The sequence below is a fragment of the Myotis yumanensis genome, unplaced genomic scaffold, assembly GCF_028538775.1.
Source record: "Myotis yumanensis isolate MYYU_CA2020_CCGP unplaced genomic scaffold, mMyoYum1.0.hap1 SCAF_10, whole genome shotgun sequence".
NCBI classification, from domain to species: domain Eukaryota; kingdom Metazoa; phylum Chordata; class Mammalia; order Chiroptera; family Vespertilionidae; genus Myotis; species Myotis yumanensis.
Window position 1 is genome coordinate 21,652,851 of NW_027223761.1, and position 13,535 is coordinate 21,666,385.

Below are 13,535 nucleotides of genomic sequence, written 5' to 3' on the forward strand. Positions count from 1 at the left end.
AATTTAGATTAGAAATAGACATTTGCTTGACACTAGGTATTTGCATTTTTAAGACTTTAAGAATTTATATCCTTAACTAAATGCTTACAAACATTAAATTATACAGTAACAGAATAAAATTTTTTAAGGCTAATAGAAACATTATTCTCAGATTCAGAGTCTTTGGATTTAGTGTTTATTTTCTAAATGAAATGATTGTTCATCCCTCCATAAGGTACTATTTATTTTCGTTAATGAAGGAGACCTATTAATTGGCCTTATCCAATTTTTCAATGTACTGAAGTATGGTTCCCAAGAAATTTATCATGGAAGTATCTACCATGAAAGTACTGATAAATTATGTGACGTTAAAATTTGTTTCTTAAAAACAGGGTTTCAAGTTTTAAAATGTAAAGTTATTAGTCTAAAGCAATTTAAACAAGGTCTGTTCTTTGGCCTATAATCTATTCTTTATCCGGATTATAGTTCAGAATGTTTTTACTGCAATCTCTGCTAGAGCTCATCTTTTTATTGTGTAAGTCCAAGCCCCCTTAATGTTTTAGAAAGGCCTTGACTAACTGAACTTTGATCTGATGTCTTCATTGATAAAAACACCAGGTTGCCCATTTCAGATGCAAATCCCTCTAAGGCCCAATAGAATTTAGTAAAGACAGCAAAAAAGAAGAAACAAGAAGTTTCCAGGATCCTCTTTGAGAATCCTGGGGCACACTGGTGTCCTTAATCCACACTGCTGCATGGATTAAGGTAGGTGATAACCTTTCCAGATTCAAAAGAATAAGCAGAGTGCCTACAAACTGGGTGGAGACTAGGATTTGGTAATAATAAAACACCATGCAATAAAAGCTTGGTCTATGTCAGAAGCCTCTGAAAAGGCCTCAATGTACCACATTCCCAGGCCTAGTAGGGAAGCTTGCAAAAGCCTACCTGAATCAAATAAGCATGAATAATCTATTTTAGCAGGCTGGCCATGGGGAGAGAGAAAGAAAGAGAGACTTTTCTCTTCTTTTAAGTTTGAGTTAATAAATTTATTAGTGGACTGAAGGTTCTTGAAGTCCTGTGAACTCAGAAATATGCTAAATTGTCAAGAAGCAAAATATGCTTTTTAAGTTGCCGATCTCTATTAATGTTTCTAATTATAATATTAATGTGATAGAGATCTCAGATTTGGATTGAATCAAGGCAGAAAATTGATTTCATGCTGTGACAGTTTACATATAGAACATATATAATTCATTAAAATGTAAAAATAAATTTAGAAGCTTTTATTATAATTGTTACTATATTTTTAGAAATTAAGATTAGCTATAAAACAAAAATATTCACAAGAAAGAGACTAAAATTTTTATTACTGATGAAAACTTTAATCCTTCAGTAAAAAATGAAAGTGAAATATAAATATACTCTTCAAGAAAAAAACAATTTTCTACCCAAGAGACCTAGCATTAACATATAATCAAATTTTTGAAATGCTGTGAACTCTTTTGAGGCCTCGAATTATAAAACAAAGACTCAGAATATTTCCTCTAAAAAAGATAACTAAACGCGTTAAATCTAATATTAATATTAATATTAATATCCATGAAAAACTCTCAACTCTACGCACACAAAGATACATTTAAAAAAATCAAACTATCATCAGCAACTAGTCGGTTTACTCAATTTAATAAGAACATCTTGCTTTAGTTTACATTATGAAAACTACTGCACATTCATAAACTACCCATTAACTTATTAACTGTGGAAGAGAATAAATTGTAATGATTCAGTAAAAATTTACCGTGCTAAAGGAAAATAAACTCTGATGGGGGACAGGGGAGGACAGGCAAGAGGAGCAATTTCCCACCTCCAGTATGTCAGAAACGAAACTTTCAGAGAAAGCTGCACCACAAATAAGCAATCTAAATAAGACATTTTCTTAAGAATGTTACCATTTCTTCTTTCTCAGTATGGCATAACAGAAAGCAAGAATCCAAATGGTTACTAAACCATTTTGAGCCTCCGTTCAAGCACCAGAATTAGAGCTAATAACTATTTCACTGGGCTGTTATGAGAATCTAATGCAATACTGGCAATGAATATTCTGTAAGTTGTAAAGCATTATGTCAATATTATTATTATTGTGTCATGATCCATTAGTGATCAGAAGACTCGTCACTATCTTTTGTAAATTACATTACATTATTGAAAAAAGTATATGTGTTGTCAACCACAACATGCATCTATCACAGGACTGCTGGGGCTTAATCACTAAAATGGAAAACCAAAGTGTAATGAAGATTGAACATAATAAACCTCTAATACACTGTCATAAATTGCTGGAGCCATTTGTAGGCATTTGCAGTAGAGTTCTACAGTATTGAAGAAATTAAGTCTCAGAATATGCTGTAGGCAAGCTATTCTTGGGGTGAGGAGAGAATAGGGCTTGATGATTGGACAGTAAAGAGGACATATGCATTTAGGAGACAAAATTAAAGGTCAAGGGAAGAGGTTTTTATTATTTATTTTTTTAATTTTTGTGTTAATCCTCACCTGAGGATATTTTTTCCATTGATCTTTAGGGAGAGAGTAGAAGGGAGGGAGGAGAGATGGAAGAGAGACTGGTTGCCTCCCACACTGGACCCCTGCCGGTCAAGGATCTAGCCTGCAACCAAAGTACATGCCCTTGACCAGAATCTGGGACCCTTCAGTCCATAGGCTGATGCCCTATCCACTGAGCCAAACCAGCTAGGGTAGAAGCAGGACTTTTTAAAACTACACAACCCTCTACATGAAAGTGCTTGCTTAATGCTTTACTGAACTATTGTTATTTAGTTGTGCATATTCTTGTCCTTTTTAGTATTCCGTAAATGAGAATATGACTATACTCTTTTTTAAAAATATATTTTATTGATTTTTTTACAGAGAGGAAGGGAGAGAGATAGAGATTTAGAAACATCGATGAGAGAGAAACATCAATCAGCTGCCTCCTGCACACTCCCCACTTGGTATGTGCCCTCAACCAAGGTACATGCCCTTGACCGGAATTGAACCTGGGACCCTTGAGTCTGCAGGCCAATGCTCTATCCACTGAGCCAAACCGGTTAGGGCATGACTACACTCTTAATACTTCACAACAACTTATAGTAAAAAGCATATCTGATAATTGACACAGCTAGTTTTGGACTACTTATTTAATCTTTTACTCATAATAGTGTTAACTATATTTTGCCCAAGCAAAATCCAGAAAACCTTGGGTTTTGTTGTTATTGTTTTTAAACAGAAAATGTCACAGTAAGGTCTGGATTTATATAGTAGACTAGAGGCCCAGTGCATGAAATTCGTGCATGGGTAGGGTCCCTAGCAGCTGCCAGATGCAGGCCAGGGTCTCCCTTCCCCGGCTGCCTGCTGCCACCGGGGCATTCTTTCATTCGGTGCCACTCCCTGGTGGTCACCGCACGTCATAGCAAGCAATCGAACTCCTGGTCAGTCGAACTCCTGAGGGGACACTTTGCATATTAGGCTTGTATATATATAGATGATGATGAGTGATCACTAATTATCAGTTGTGGCAAATCACCACATACAAAATTTCTGTGACAAGCAAATATACATGCTAATAACATTTCAAAGAAAAGCAAAGAAGTCAGAAGATGATTTCAATATTCTAAACTTGACAGAACTTAAGTTGTAAATATAAACTTAAGTTTCACCACTGACTATAAATTCAAAATAAGCTGTTGTTGTTTTATTTGTATTAATTAATGCAACTTAATGAAGTTTCCCCATTTAATTTATATAACTAATTCACTCATGTATTCAACCAATAACTATTGAGCACCCACTGTATGCCAGTAGGACAAAATAATCAAAGTTCCTTTTTCTCAATGAGCTCACATTCTGGTAGTGGAGACAGATGCTGTATTTATTATAAACTAGAGGCCTGGTGCATGAAATTCGTGCATGGGAGGTGGGGGGTGCTCAGCCAGGCTTGCACCCTCTCGTAATCTGCCTGCCTACCTTATTGCCCCTAACCACTCACCTGCCTGCCTGATTGCACCTAACCACTCTGCCTGCTTGCCTGGTCCCCCCTCACCACTCGCCTGCCTGCCTGATCGCCCCTAACCACTCTGCATGCCTGCCTGATTGCCCCTAAGCACTTGCCTGCTTGCCTGATTGCCCCTAACTGCCTCTGCCTCGGCCCCCACCGCTGCAGCTTCATTCAGAAAGACTTCCGGAATGACGTCGGAAGCTCGTTCGGCTGTCCGGTCTAATTAGCATATTATGCTTTTATTATTACAGATGCCCTGAAGAAACATTTGGGAGTGAAAGAAGACGAGAGAGAGAGAGAGAGAGAGAGAGAGAGAGAGAGAGAGAGAGAGAGAGCGCGCGCTTTTATTTTACATGGAATGGCAAAGGAAGGCATTCCTGATCAAATGATATTTGGGGAGACTGGAAGAAAATGGGAGAAAAAGTCATCTAGTGAAGACCATTGCATGAAGGGCACATTTTAAAAATATACATGTATTTTATTGACTTCAGAGAGGAAGGGAGAGATAGAAACATCAATGATGAGAGGGAATCACTGATTGACTGCCTCCTGCACATCACACCGAGCCCGCAACCCAGGCATGTGCCCTTGACTGGAATCAAACCTGGGACCGAACCAGTCCGCAGGCTAACTTTGGGTGGTGAACACAAATATACCGATGATGAATTACAGAATTGTATACCTGAAACCAATATGATTTTATTAACCAATGTCACCCCAGTAAATTCAATAAAAATTTAAAAAAATATATAGTAAATGGCTTTGCTAGTTCACTTACTCTGGCTTGCAGCCCTAGAATAAAAGATTCCATATGGAGACTATGGAAAAAATGAAATAATCTATTTTGGCTTAAAAAGAAACCCAATTTGCTATAATTTTATTATTAACAAATATGTCATCTTGATCAAATATGCTATAAATGAAATATCTAGTTATTTAAATAAACTAATATACATTGTATTGCACTTTAACAGTTGTACAACAAGAGATCCCATAAAATGAAAACAAATTCATTTGCAAATTTTAGAAATGCATAGTTTGTATGCTGACTTGCCTCCATCTTAGGTAACAGCTGATAACGCCAAGCTATTTTCATCTTACTGTTAAATTCTGATGTTTCATCATTATGTATATCTTCACGAAGTTCTTTTTTACAATTATCATCAAGTAATGGTGCAGGAAGTCCCTAAGAAAACAGAATAACACATTATTGAGTATGTGTGGCAAAAAAAATTGACAATTTTCTTAAATAATGATATTAGCAATATTAGAATTTTCTAATGTATTAAAACTTGATGTCTTAAAATTGGTTCAACCATAAAGTCATAACAAATATAAATCTAAAACAGAGAAAAGGGGTAAATATAATATAAAATGTGCAGTTTAAATTTTTAGTAATGAACTGGAATTTAAAGAAAATATTCCAATTTTTATACTAACCAAAATCAACTGCTGTTGCAACAAAAGGCTGTGGTCATATTTTAAACTTATACACTTAAAGCAAAGTCTCAAATTAGCACTTATGTATTACATGTAATTATTGTTATATTTCCCATAAGGTAAAAATAAAGCTTGTGCGCAATGTGTTTACTGGTTTGTAATTCTAGAATTCAAAAACTCATTCACCGAAATAATGGGTGAAAAAATAACTAAGAATAAAAACATTTATTTTGCCCATTTCAAATGTTAGTTTTGCACCTGCAAGCTTATGCTTCTTCTTTAAAAAATAAAAGGAGAGTTTAAAAATCTGTGCTTAAATGAAGAGACGATGGATTCCAATTTTACCTGGTTTTTGGGTAGCTGACCTACTGAGTGACTACAGAAAACATAATGAAAACAATTTTTTTTTTTTAAGAAACACACACACACACAACAACAACAACAATTTTTTTGGTGAGCGAAAAGGTACTATAGAAATAATGCAAAGAAAAAAGAACATAAGTTTCTTGGAGAAAGAAAGCCCATGCAATAATTGTATCTTTTCTTAGCCAGAATCGTAAAGATACTGTTAGGCTGGCTTAGTAAACATGATCTTGTGCTAATGGTCTAAATTTCAACCTTTACTTTTCAAGGTCAGATGTATTTATACTTAGAATCAAGTCAACTAATCAGCTGGACAATGCATTAAGCATCATATATGGTAGTCAATTCCTAAAAGACCTCCAATTAGATTCACATTTTAATTTATGACAGCATTAGAAACTAGTTATATTATGTAAGCTCTGAATCCCTTGTTCCTAGAGTAGTATTAGTATTTTACAAAATATAAAGTAACTTCGTTTTCTGATGGAAGTAAATATTTCTAAGATGTACAGTACAATATGGCATAGTGGTTATGAATTTGAACTCTGCAACAAGATTGTTTGGGCCCAAATCTTGACTTTACTATTTGCACTAGTAGCTTTGTGTCAATGGTTATGCTGAACACCTACTGGACTTCTCTATGTCTCCATTTATTATCTGAAGAATAGGAAAAAAAGTATTTACTTCAATGCATTATTGTAAGGAAAAAATGAATTAAAAATGTAAAATACAGAGAATGGTGCATGCCACATATTAAGCACTCAAGTAATGTTCGATTATATAAATTCAGTCAAATAACTGTCTTAACCAATACTCAGGACCACACATAAAAGCCAACCTCTCCCACAATAATCATTAATGACATTCACAGCATATACTTATGTGTATACATACATAAATATGTTAGACAAATACTTCCATAAAAGCAGTATATGATAAAATGCTATCAATAATTTTGTACTTTAATTTATAAAACAAAAATGAAGTAAAAGTGAAAGAATTGTTGAACTGATCAATGATTCTTTGCTTCAAGCGACATTAACATATTCTCCAGTAAGTTTAGAAATGAGATTATGAAGCCTATTAAGATGTAGGAGTCACTAGGTTCCTTTTTCTTTTTTTAATCTTTATTGTTGAAAGTATTACATATATCCTCCTTTTTGCCCCATTGACTCCCTCCAGCCAGCCCCCACCCCAGGCTTTCACTACCCTATTGTCTGTGCCCATGTGTTATGCATATATGTATACAAGTTCTTTGGCTGATCACCTTCCACCCATGCACCCTCCCTGGCCTTCTCTCCGAGATTCCGTGCTCTGTTCTGTGCTTCCATGTCTCTGGATCCACTCCATTCATCAGTTTATTTTGTTAATTAGCTTCCACATAGGAGTGAGATTATGTGATATAAAAAGATATAAAAAAGAAAACGATAACCTATTAACCAACTAACCAGAAATAATAACTCTGAACATATTTGAGTATTTCCCTCCAGTCTTTTATATATATTTTTAAAAATGTATATTAACTATTTGCCTATTAGAACATATAGTATTTGAATTCTATAATTATGATATTGTGAGCATTTCCACCTTTTTGTTTGAAGTAAGATTTTCAATGGCTGCATATTGTATTAAATAGCTTAATTAACATTCAATTGATCATTTCCTACTGTTGAACCTTTAGGTTGTCTGCAGTCCAAGAATAATACAATAAACATTGTTTATAATATATTCTTTGCGTCTCAAATTATTTTCTCTGAGATACATAAACATTTACAAAATAATAGAGAAAAATATGAAACAATCCAGTTTCTACTACTTGGCTTTAACAAACCTCAACAACTGGGATACCTGAAAAGCAAACCAGTAATTGCAGCAAGCAAGGAGTAACACTCTTGTGTGTAAACAGGAAAATTTGTTGAAAGTCTTTAAAAGAAACAATAAGACCCCGGGACCCTCCATTTCCCCACAGAGTCAGGATACTCCTCCTCCCGGACTGTGCAAGAGAAATGGAGAGGTCAAGTCGGACAAACTCTGGAAGCAGGAGCACGACAGAGGGCAGGGGTGAGACATCATGTGTAAGACAAGGAACACTAAAATCCTCAGGCAGAAGGGCAAGGCAGCTTCCCCTTACCATACACACAGACTCAGCTGACTCCCACTGCTAAACTCTCAGAAGGCCAGAAGCTCTCCTTACGCAGAGCAGGCAGGAGATTGGGAGATTAGAAGATTCCTCCCTGGGGAAACTGACAAAATTAAGAGAAAATACCTTTAGAAAGACTCCACTAGCTAATCCCAACCCCTAGAACTGTGAGAAAACAAATCTGTGTTTAAGTGACCCGGTCTATGGTATTTTGCTATGGCAGCCCAAGATGACCAAGAGGGATTCTAGTACGAAAAAAATGGCTACTGCTGTAACAAATACCTAAAAATATGAAAGTGGTTTTGGAATTGGATAATTCCAAAGGCTGGAAAAGTTTTGATATGCAAGCTAGAAGTTAGAGAAGTTAAGGGCGATTCTGGTGAAGTCTCAGATGGAAATGAGGAACATATTATTGAAAACGGGAGGAAAAGGAGGAATATATTATTGAAAACATTATGAAGTGACAAAGAACTTGGCGACTTGTGTTCTAGTGTTTTGTAGAAAGTACTGCTTGGAAGTGATGAAAATGGATTTTAGCTGAGGAGATTTCTAAGCCAAGTTTTGAAGAAACAGCATGGTTCCTCCTAAGCGCTTTGGGTAAAATGCAAAAAGAGAGAAATGAATTAACAAAGAAATTTCAGCAAAAAGGAAACAGAACTTTAATTGGAAAAATCTTAGCTTATCCATATTGCAAAAAATGAAAAAGCTTGTTCTGAAGGAACAGTAAGGTTATGGCTGAACAACCATTTGATAAAGAGATCATGGGTGTGATACGTGGGTTAAAGCAGCCATGTCAGCAGAATCCAGGAATAGAGATGGAATTACACCGGTACAGACACTGACAGTTTAAACTAAAGGGAACACTCAAGGCAGAATGGAATTAAGGAGAAAGCTGTTGAACTTCTTGGATTTTTAAGGACCCCAAATGTGATCAGAGGTCCTCGGAGCTGCCACTCCCATGACAAGTTTGCAAAAGAAAAAAGATAGAAGACTTAAAAATACCCGATTTCATAAAAAGGCCAAGAGACATATGAAAACATGCTCAAAGTCACTAATCATCTGAGAGGTGCAAATCAAAACAACAATGAGATACCGTATGACACCTGTCAGAATGGCTATCATCAACAAATCAACAAACGACAAGTGCTGGCAAGGATGTGGAGAAAAGGGAACCCTTGTGGAAATGCAGGCTGGTGCAGCCACTGTGGAAAACAGTATGGAGTTTCCTCAAAAAATTCAAAATGGAACTCCCATTTGACCCAGTAATCCCACTTCTAGGAATATATCCCAAGAAAATAGAAACACATATCAGAAAGGATATATGCACCCCTATGTTCATAGCAGCACAATTTACAATAGCTAAGATTTGGAAACAGCCTAAGTGTCCATCAGCAGATGAGTAGATTAAAAAACTGTGGTACATCTGCACAATGGAATACTACGCTGCTGTAAAAAAGAAGGAACTTTTACCATTTACAACAGCACGGATGGACATGGAGAACATTATACTAAGCAAAATAAGCCAGTCAAAGATAAATACAACATGATCTCACTCATTTGTGGAATACAATCAACAACATACACTGATGAACAAAAATAGATCCAGAGATGGAGAAGCATTGAACAGACTGTCAAACCTCAGAGGGAAGGCAGAGAAGGGTGTGTGTATGTTGTGGGGGAAGAGATTAACCAAAGGACTTGTATGCATGCATACTAGTATAAGCATTACCAATGGACACAGACAATATGGGGTGAAGGCATGTGCTGGGGGTGGGAGTGGCCGGGAGAGGTCAATGGGAGGAAAAGGAGACATATGTAATACTTTAAACAATACAGAATTAAAATAATAATATAAACATAATGGTAAAATAAAACCATGTATTGTGAGCCAACTGCATTCCAGGCACTGTTACCCTGCCACTTAGTTGTATGTTCACTTTACTTTCACTAAATCACAGAAAACTAGAGGTATTTTTATTTGAAAAAAAAAATTTAATGTGAGCCACAAATGTGAGCCACATGTTTAATTTCTAAAAGCTACATTTAAAATGTAAAAAAACAGAAGAAATTAATTTTAATGTGTTTACATTTTCTTTAGACTGATTAACAAAATATATTAACATATAATCACAATTAAAATTATTGAAGTATTTTATAATTTTATACTAAAAAAATACCTGGTTTCAAGACATTATACAAGTAGAAAAATGAAGTTCATGAAAGATAAACATGATTTAATGGAACAGAACAGTTGAGAAAGACACCCACATATTCAGTTAATAGATTTTCTACATTGGTGCCAAGGCAATTCAATAGGGAAAGAATAACAACAAATTTTCAGAAAATGACAAAGTAGGAAATCTTAGTGGCTTTGGGGTACTGAAGGGGTCAGCAAATTATAGCCTGTAAGTCAAAGTCAGCCAGCTACCTGTTTTTGTAAATAAAGTTTTATTGGACCACAGTCATGCCCATTTGTTTAGGAATTGTCTATGGCTGTTTTAGTGATACAAGAACTGAATAGTTGTAATAAAGACCATATGGCCTGCGAAGCCAAAAATATTTACTGTCTAGCCCTTTATAACACACTGTATTGTTGTCATATTCTTGTTTTCTAAAAGAAAGAATATCAGATTTTTGGTTATTTCCTGCAATGTGGTGCTTAGAGTTTCCATATATTGGGTAGCAAGGATCAGGAATTAAAAAAATAAAAAGCAGGCTTCATAAATTCTATATAGAAAGTAGGCTTGGAAATATAAAATTTCTCTACCTCTTTTAATTAATTGAATCAGGTTAGAAAAGTAACATAATAAAGAAACTGACCCTACTTTCAGACAAAAAGAACTATTTATTCAACTTAAAAAAAACCCATATGAAATAAAATTACAAACTTCCAATACTAAAATATACCCCAGTATTTAAGCATATTTATTTTTTCATCAGAAACATTTATCCTTATCCATTAGATGCTGCAAATATATTTGTTCCCTTTCAATTCAAGCCATTCTTTGCCTACTGCTATATTAGTTTGTGATCTTTGCTTTGGCAGATGCACAAGCAAAATCTGATTCCAACAGTTTGACCCTTCTCACTTTTTATGTTCTCTAGGGCATAATAAAACCCAAGATACAATCCCTCAGCAGTTAATGAAGCCTAACCTCCCACCTCTTAATTACCAATGCATTACACCAACTATAGGCATCATACTCCTCTCTAAGCTATTTTACAATTCAGCAGAAGTACTACTGAGCTATTATGTAGCAACATAATCCATGCAGCATGAGAAATCCTTCTTAAAATCTTTTGATCCTTGCAGGTTTTGGTAACTGTATAATTAATACTACTTAAGCATTATCCATGAATCAACAAGTGTATTATACTGTGTAAGTATATTACTTTGTTGATTTTGAGTGGTTTTTTTTGTTTGTTTGTTTTTGGGGGAGGGGGGATATTTATTTTCTGAAAGATAAACAAATCCAAAGACATTATTATCAAAATGTGAGTACAAAGTACACCAAATATCCAACCTAAGTATCCATATATTAAAAGTATGTCTGCCCTTCACATTATCTCTAGTTAAATATTTAAAAATATATGATCTCACTTATATGTGGAATCTAATGAATAAAACAAACTGACAAACAAAATAGATCCAGAGACAAGGAAGCATGCAACAGACTGAGGATCCTCAAGGGAAGGGGAGTGGGGGGAGGACAGAGATCAACCAAAAAACTTACATGTATACATGTGTAACCCATTGACACAGAAAGGCCTGGGGAGGGAACAGGAGTGGGGGGAAGGGAGTCAATGGGGAGAAAAAAGGGGACATTTGTAATACTTTCAACAAAAAACATATATTTAATTTTAAAAAAAGTATATGGGAGAAAGGCGACTTCAATTGTTTAAACACTGGGAAATGTAGATGACATGGAAATCCAGAGTATAGGTGATGCTACATAAAGACATTTTTTTCAAATATATATATTTTTATTGATTTTTTACAGAGAGGAATGGAGAGGGATAGAGAGTTAGAAACATCGATGAGAGAGAAACATTGATCAGCTGCCTCCTGCACACTCCCTACTGGGTATGTGCCCACAACCAAGGTACATGCCCTTGACCGGAATCGAACCTGGGACAGTTCAGTCCGCAGGATGACGCTCTAGCCACTGAGCCAAACCGATGGCCATAAAGAGATTTTTAAAAGTCATACATTTTGAGTAGACTAAATTATTCACAAATTCACTGGTATTAGCAGGTTTAGTTGGTGAGATCATGTGCAATGATCTCCTTTAGTAAATGTTTACTGTATAAGGGTGTAGAGTAACCGGCTTTTAACAAAATATGATATATGAAAATCTATATTAAATAAACAGGTTATGCAATAATTTGAGTTATAGATGGATTCTTATCTTGGCATAGGATTCTTACAAAATTCCTTTAAGTACTAATTGACCTTATTGACTATAAACTAATTTATAAAAGCCTGATATAACTAAAACATTTCTAAATATAATTATATTAGGATAGTGACAATCTTATAATTGTTTATTAAATTCAGGTAATAAAATTTTTACATTGTTGGAAAAGATATATTCTAAAGTTTTAGGAATATCTACTGTCAAAGAAATCTCAATTAGGAATCAAATTCGGCATTTATCTTCATTTAAGAGATCCTGATCAGTTAAACCCTGGCTCAGGAACACACAAGCGACTGGTTTTGTCTGATGTCATATTCTTTTATTTTTCCAGAATAAGTCCAGCTTATGGAAAATGTCACAAACAAAAATCCTTAGGGTACTGTGGGGTACTAAATGAAATTGGATATCCCTTTATTTTTATTAAATTTCAGAATTACAGCCTGTAGTACATTAGGTGTCAATAGAACAAAACTGATTCTTTCTGCTCACTGAGTCCTGAATAAAGACATAAAATTGATTTTCTTTAATTCTATAGCACTCTGTATATTGTAATCTGTTTTAAGAATCTAAAGGTAAGAATTTTCAATTCATAGTCTCAGCTCTACTTTCTACTTCCAATTCATCCTCAATTTAATACTCTCTACCTTGTTTCTGAAATCTAGCAGTCTTTTAGTTACACACGCACATAAATAACACAACTGAAGTAAGAATATTTTACAAAAATGTAGCACATTTCAAATCCTTCTGAATTCATTACTATTCCAGAATATTAAAAGATGGATGTGGTGAGCTAAGGCCACTTTCTGCAAGTGCTTATCATTTTTTGTTAAACAAAAGTTAACGTTTCAGGAAAGAAAGACTGGCCACTGAAGAATCATCCCAACACTAGTTGGAGAAGTAGCCCTGCCTTCTTTGAGTTTGTCACACCGCAAAGTTATCCTTCTATACTGTCTGCTTAATCTATGACCCTTGGTAGGGTGCTGCCTTCTTTTCATGGTATCCTTTAATATTTCATTTACAGGGATAATATGTTAATTTGGGAGCTGATAAAAAAGTATTTCTTTTTACTTTTAATGATTCTGGTTTTCGGAATTTCAAGTCATGTAATTCAAAAGGATTGAATATTTTCTTCTAACTACTTTTTTTT

The 13,535-nt window shown here is 34.9% G+C and overlaps 1 protein-coding gene across 3 annotated transcripts in view; it reads right to left on the bottom strand.

Moving 5' to 3' along the window:
- ELP4 (elongator acetyltransferase complex subunit 4) overlaps positions 1-13,535 on the bottom strand; it is a 171,859-nt gene that overhangs the window by 141,607 nt on the left and 16,717 nt on the right. For all 3 annotated transcript variants that reach the window (XM_070428114.1, XM_070428115.1, XM_070428116.1), the window contains exon 4: positions 5,082-5,213. In XM_070428114.1, the coding sequence (XP_070284215.1) occupies positions 5,082-5,213 (132 nt within the window). The remainder of the gene's footprint in view (positions 1-5,081; positions 5,214-13,535) is intronic.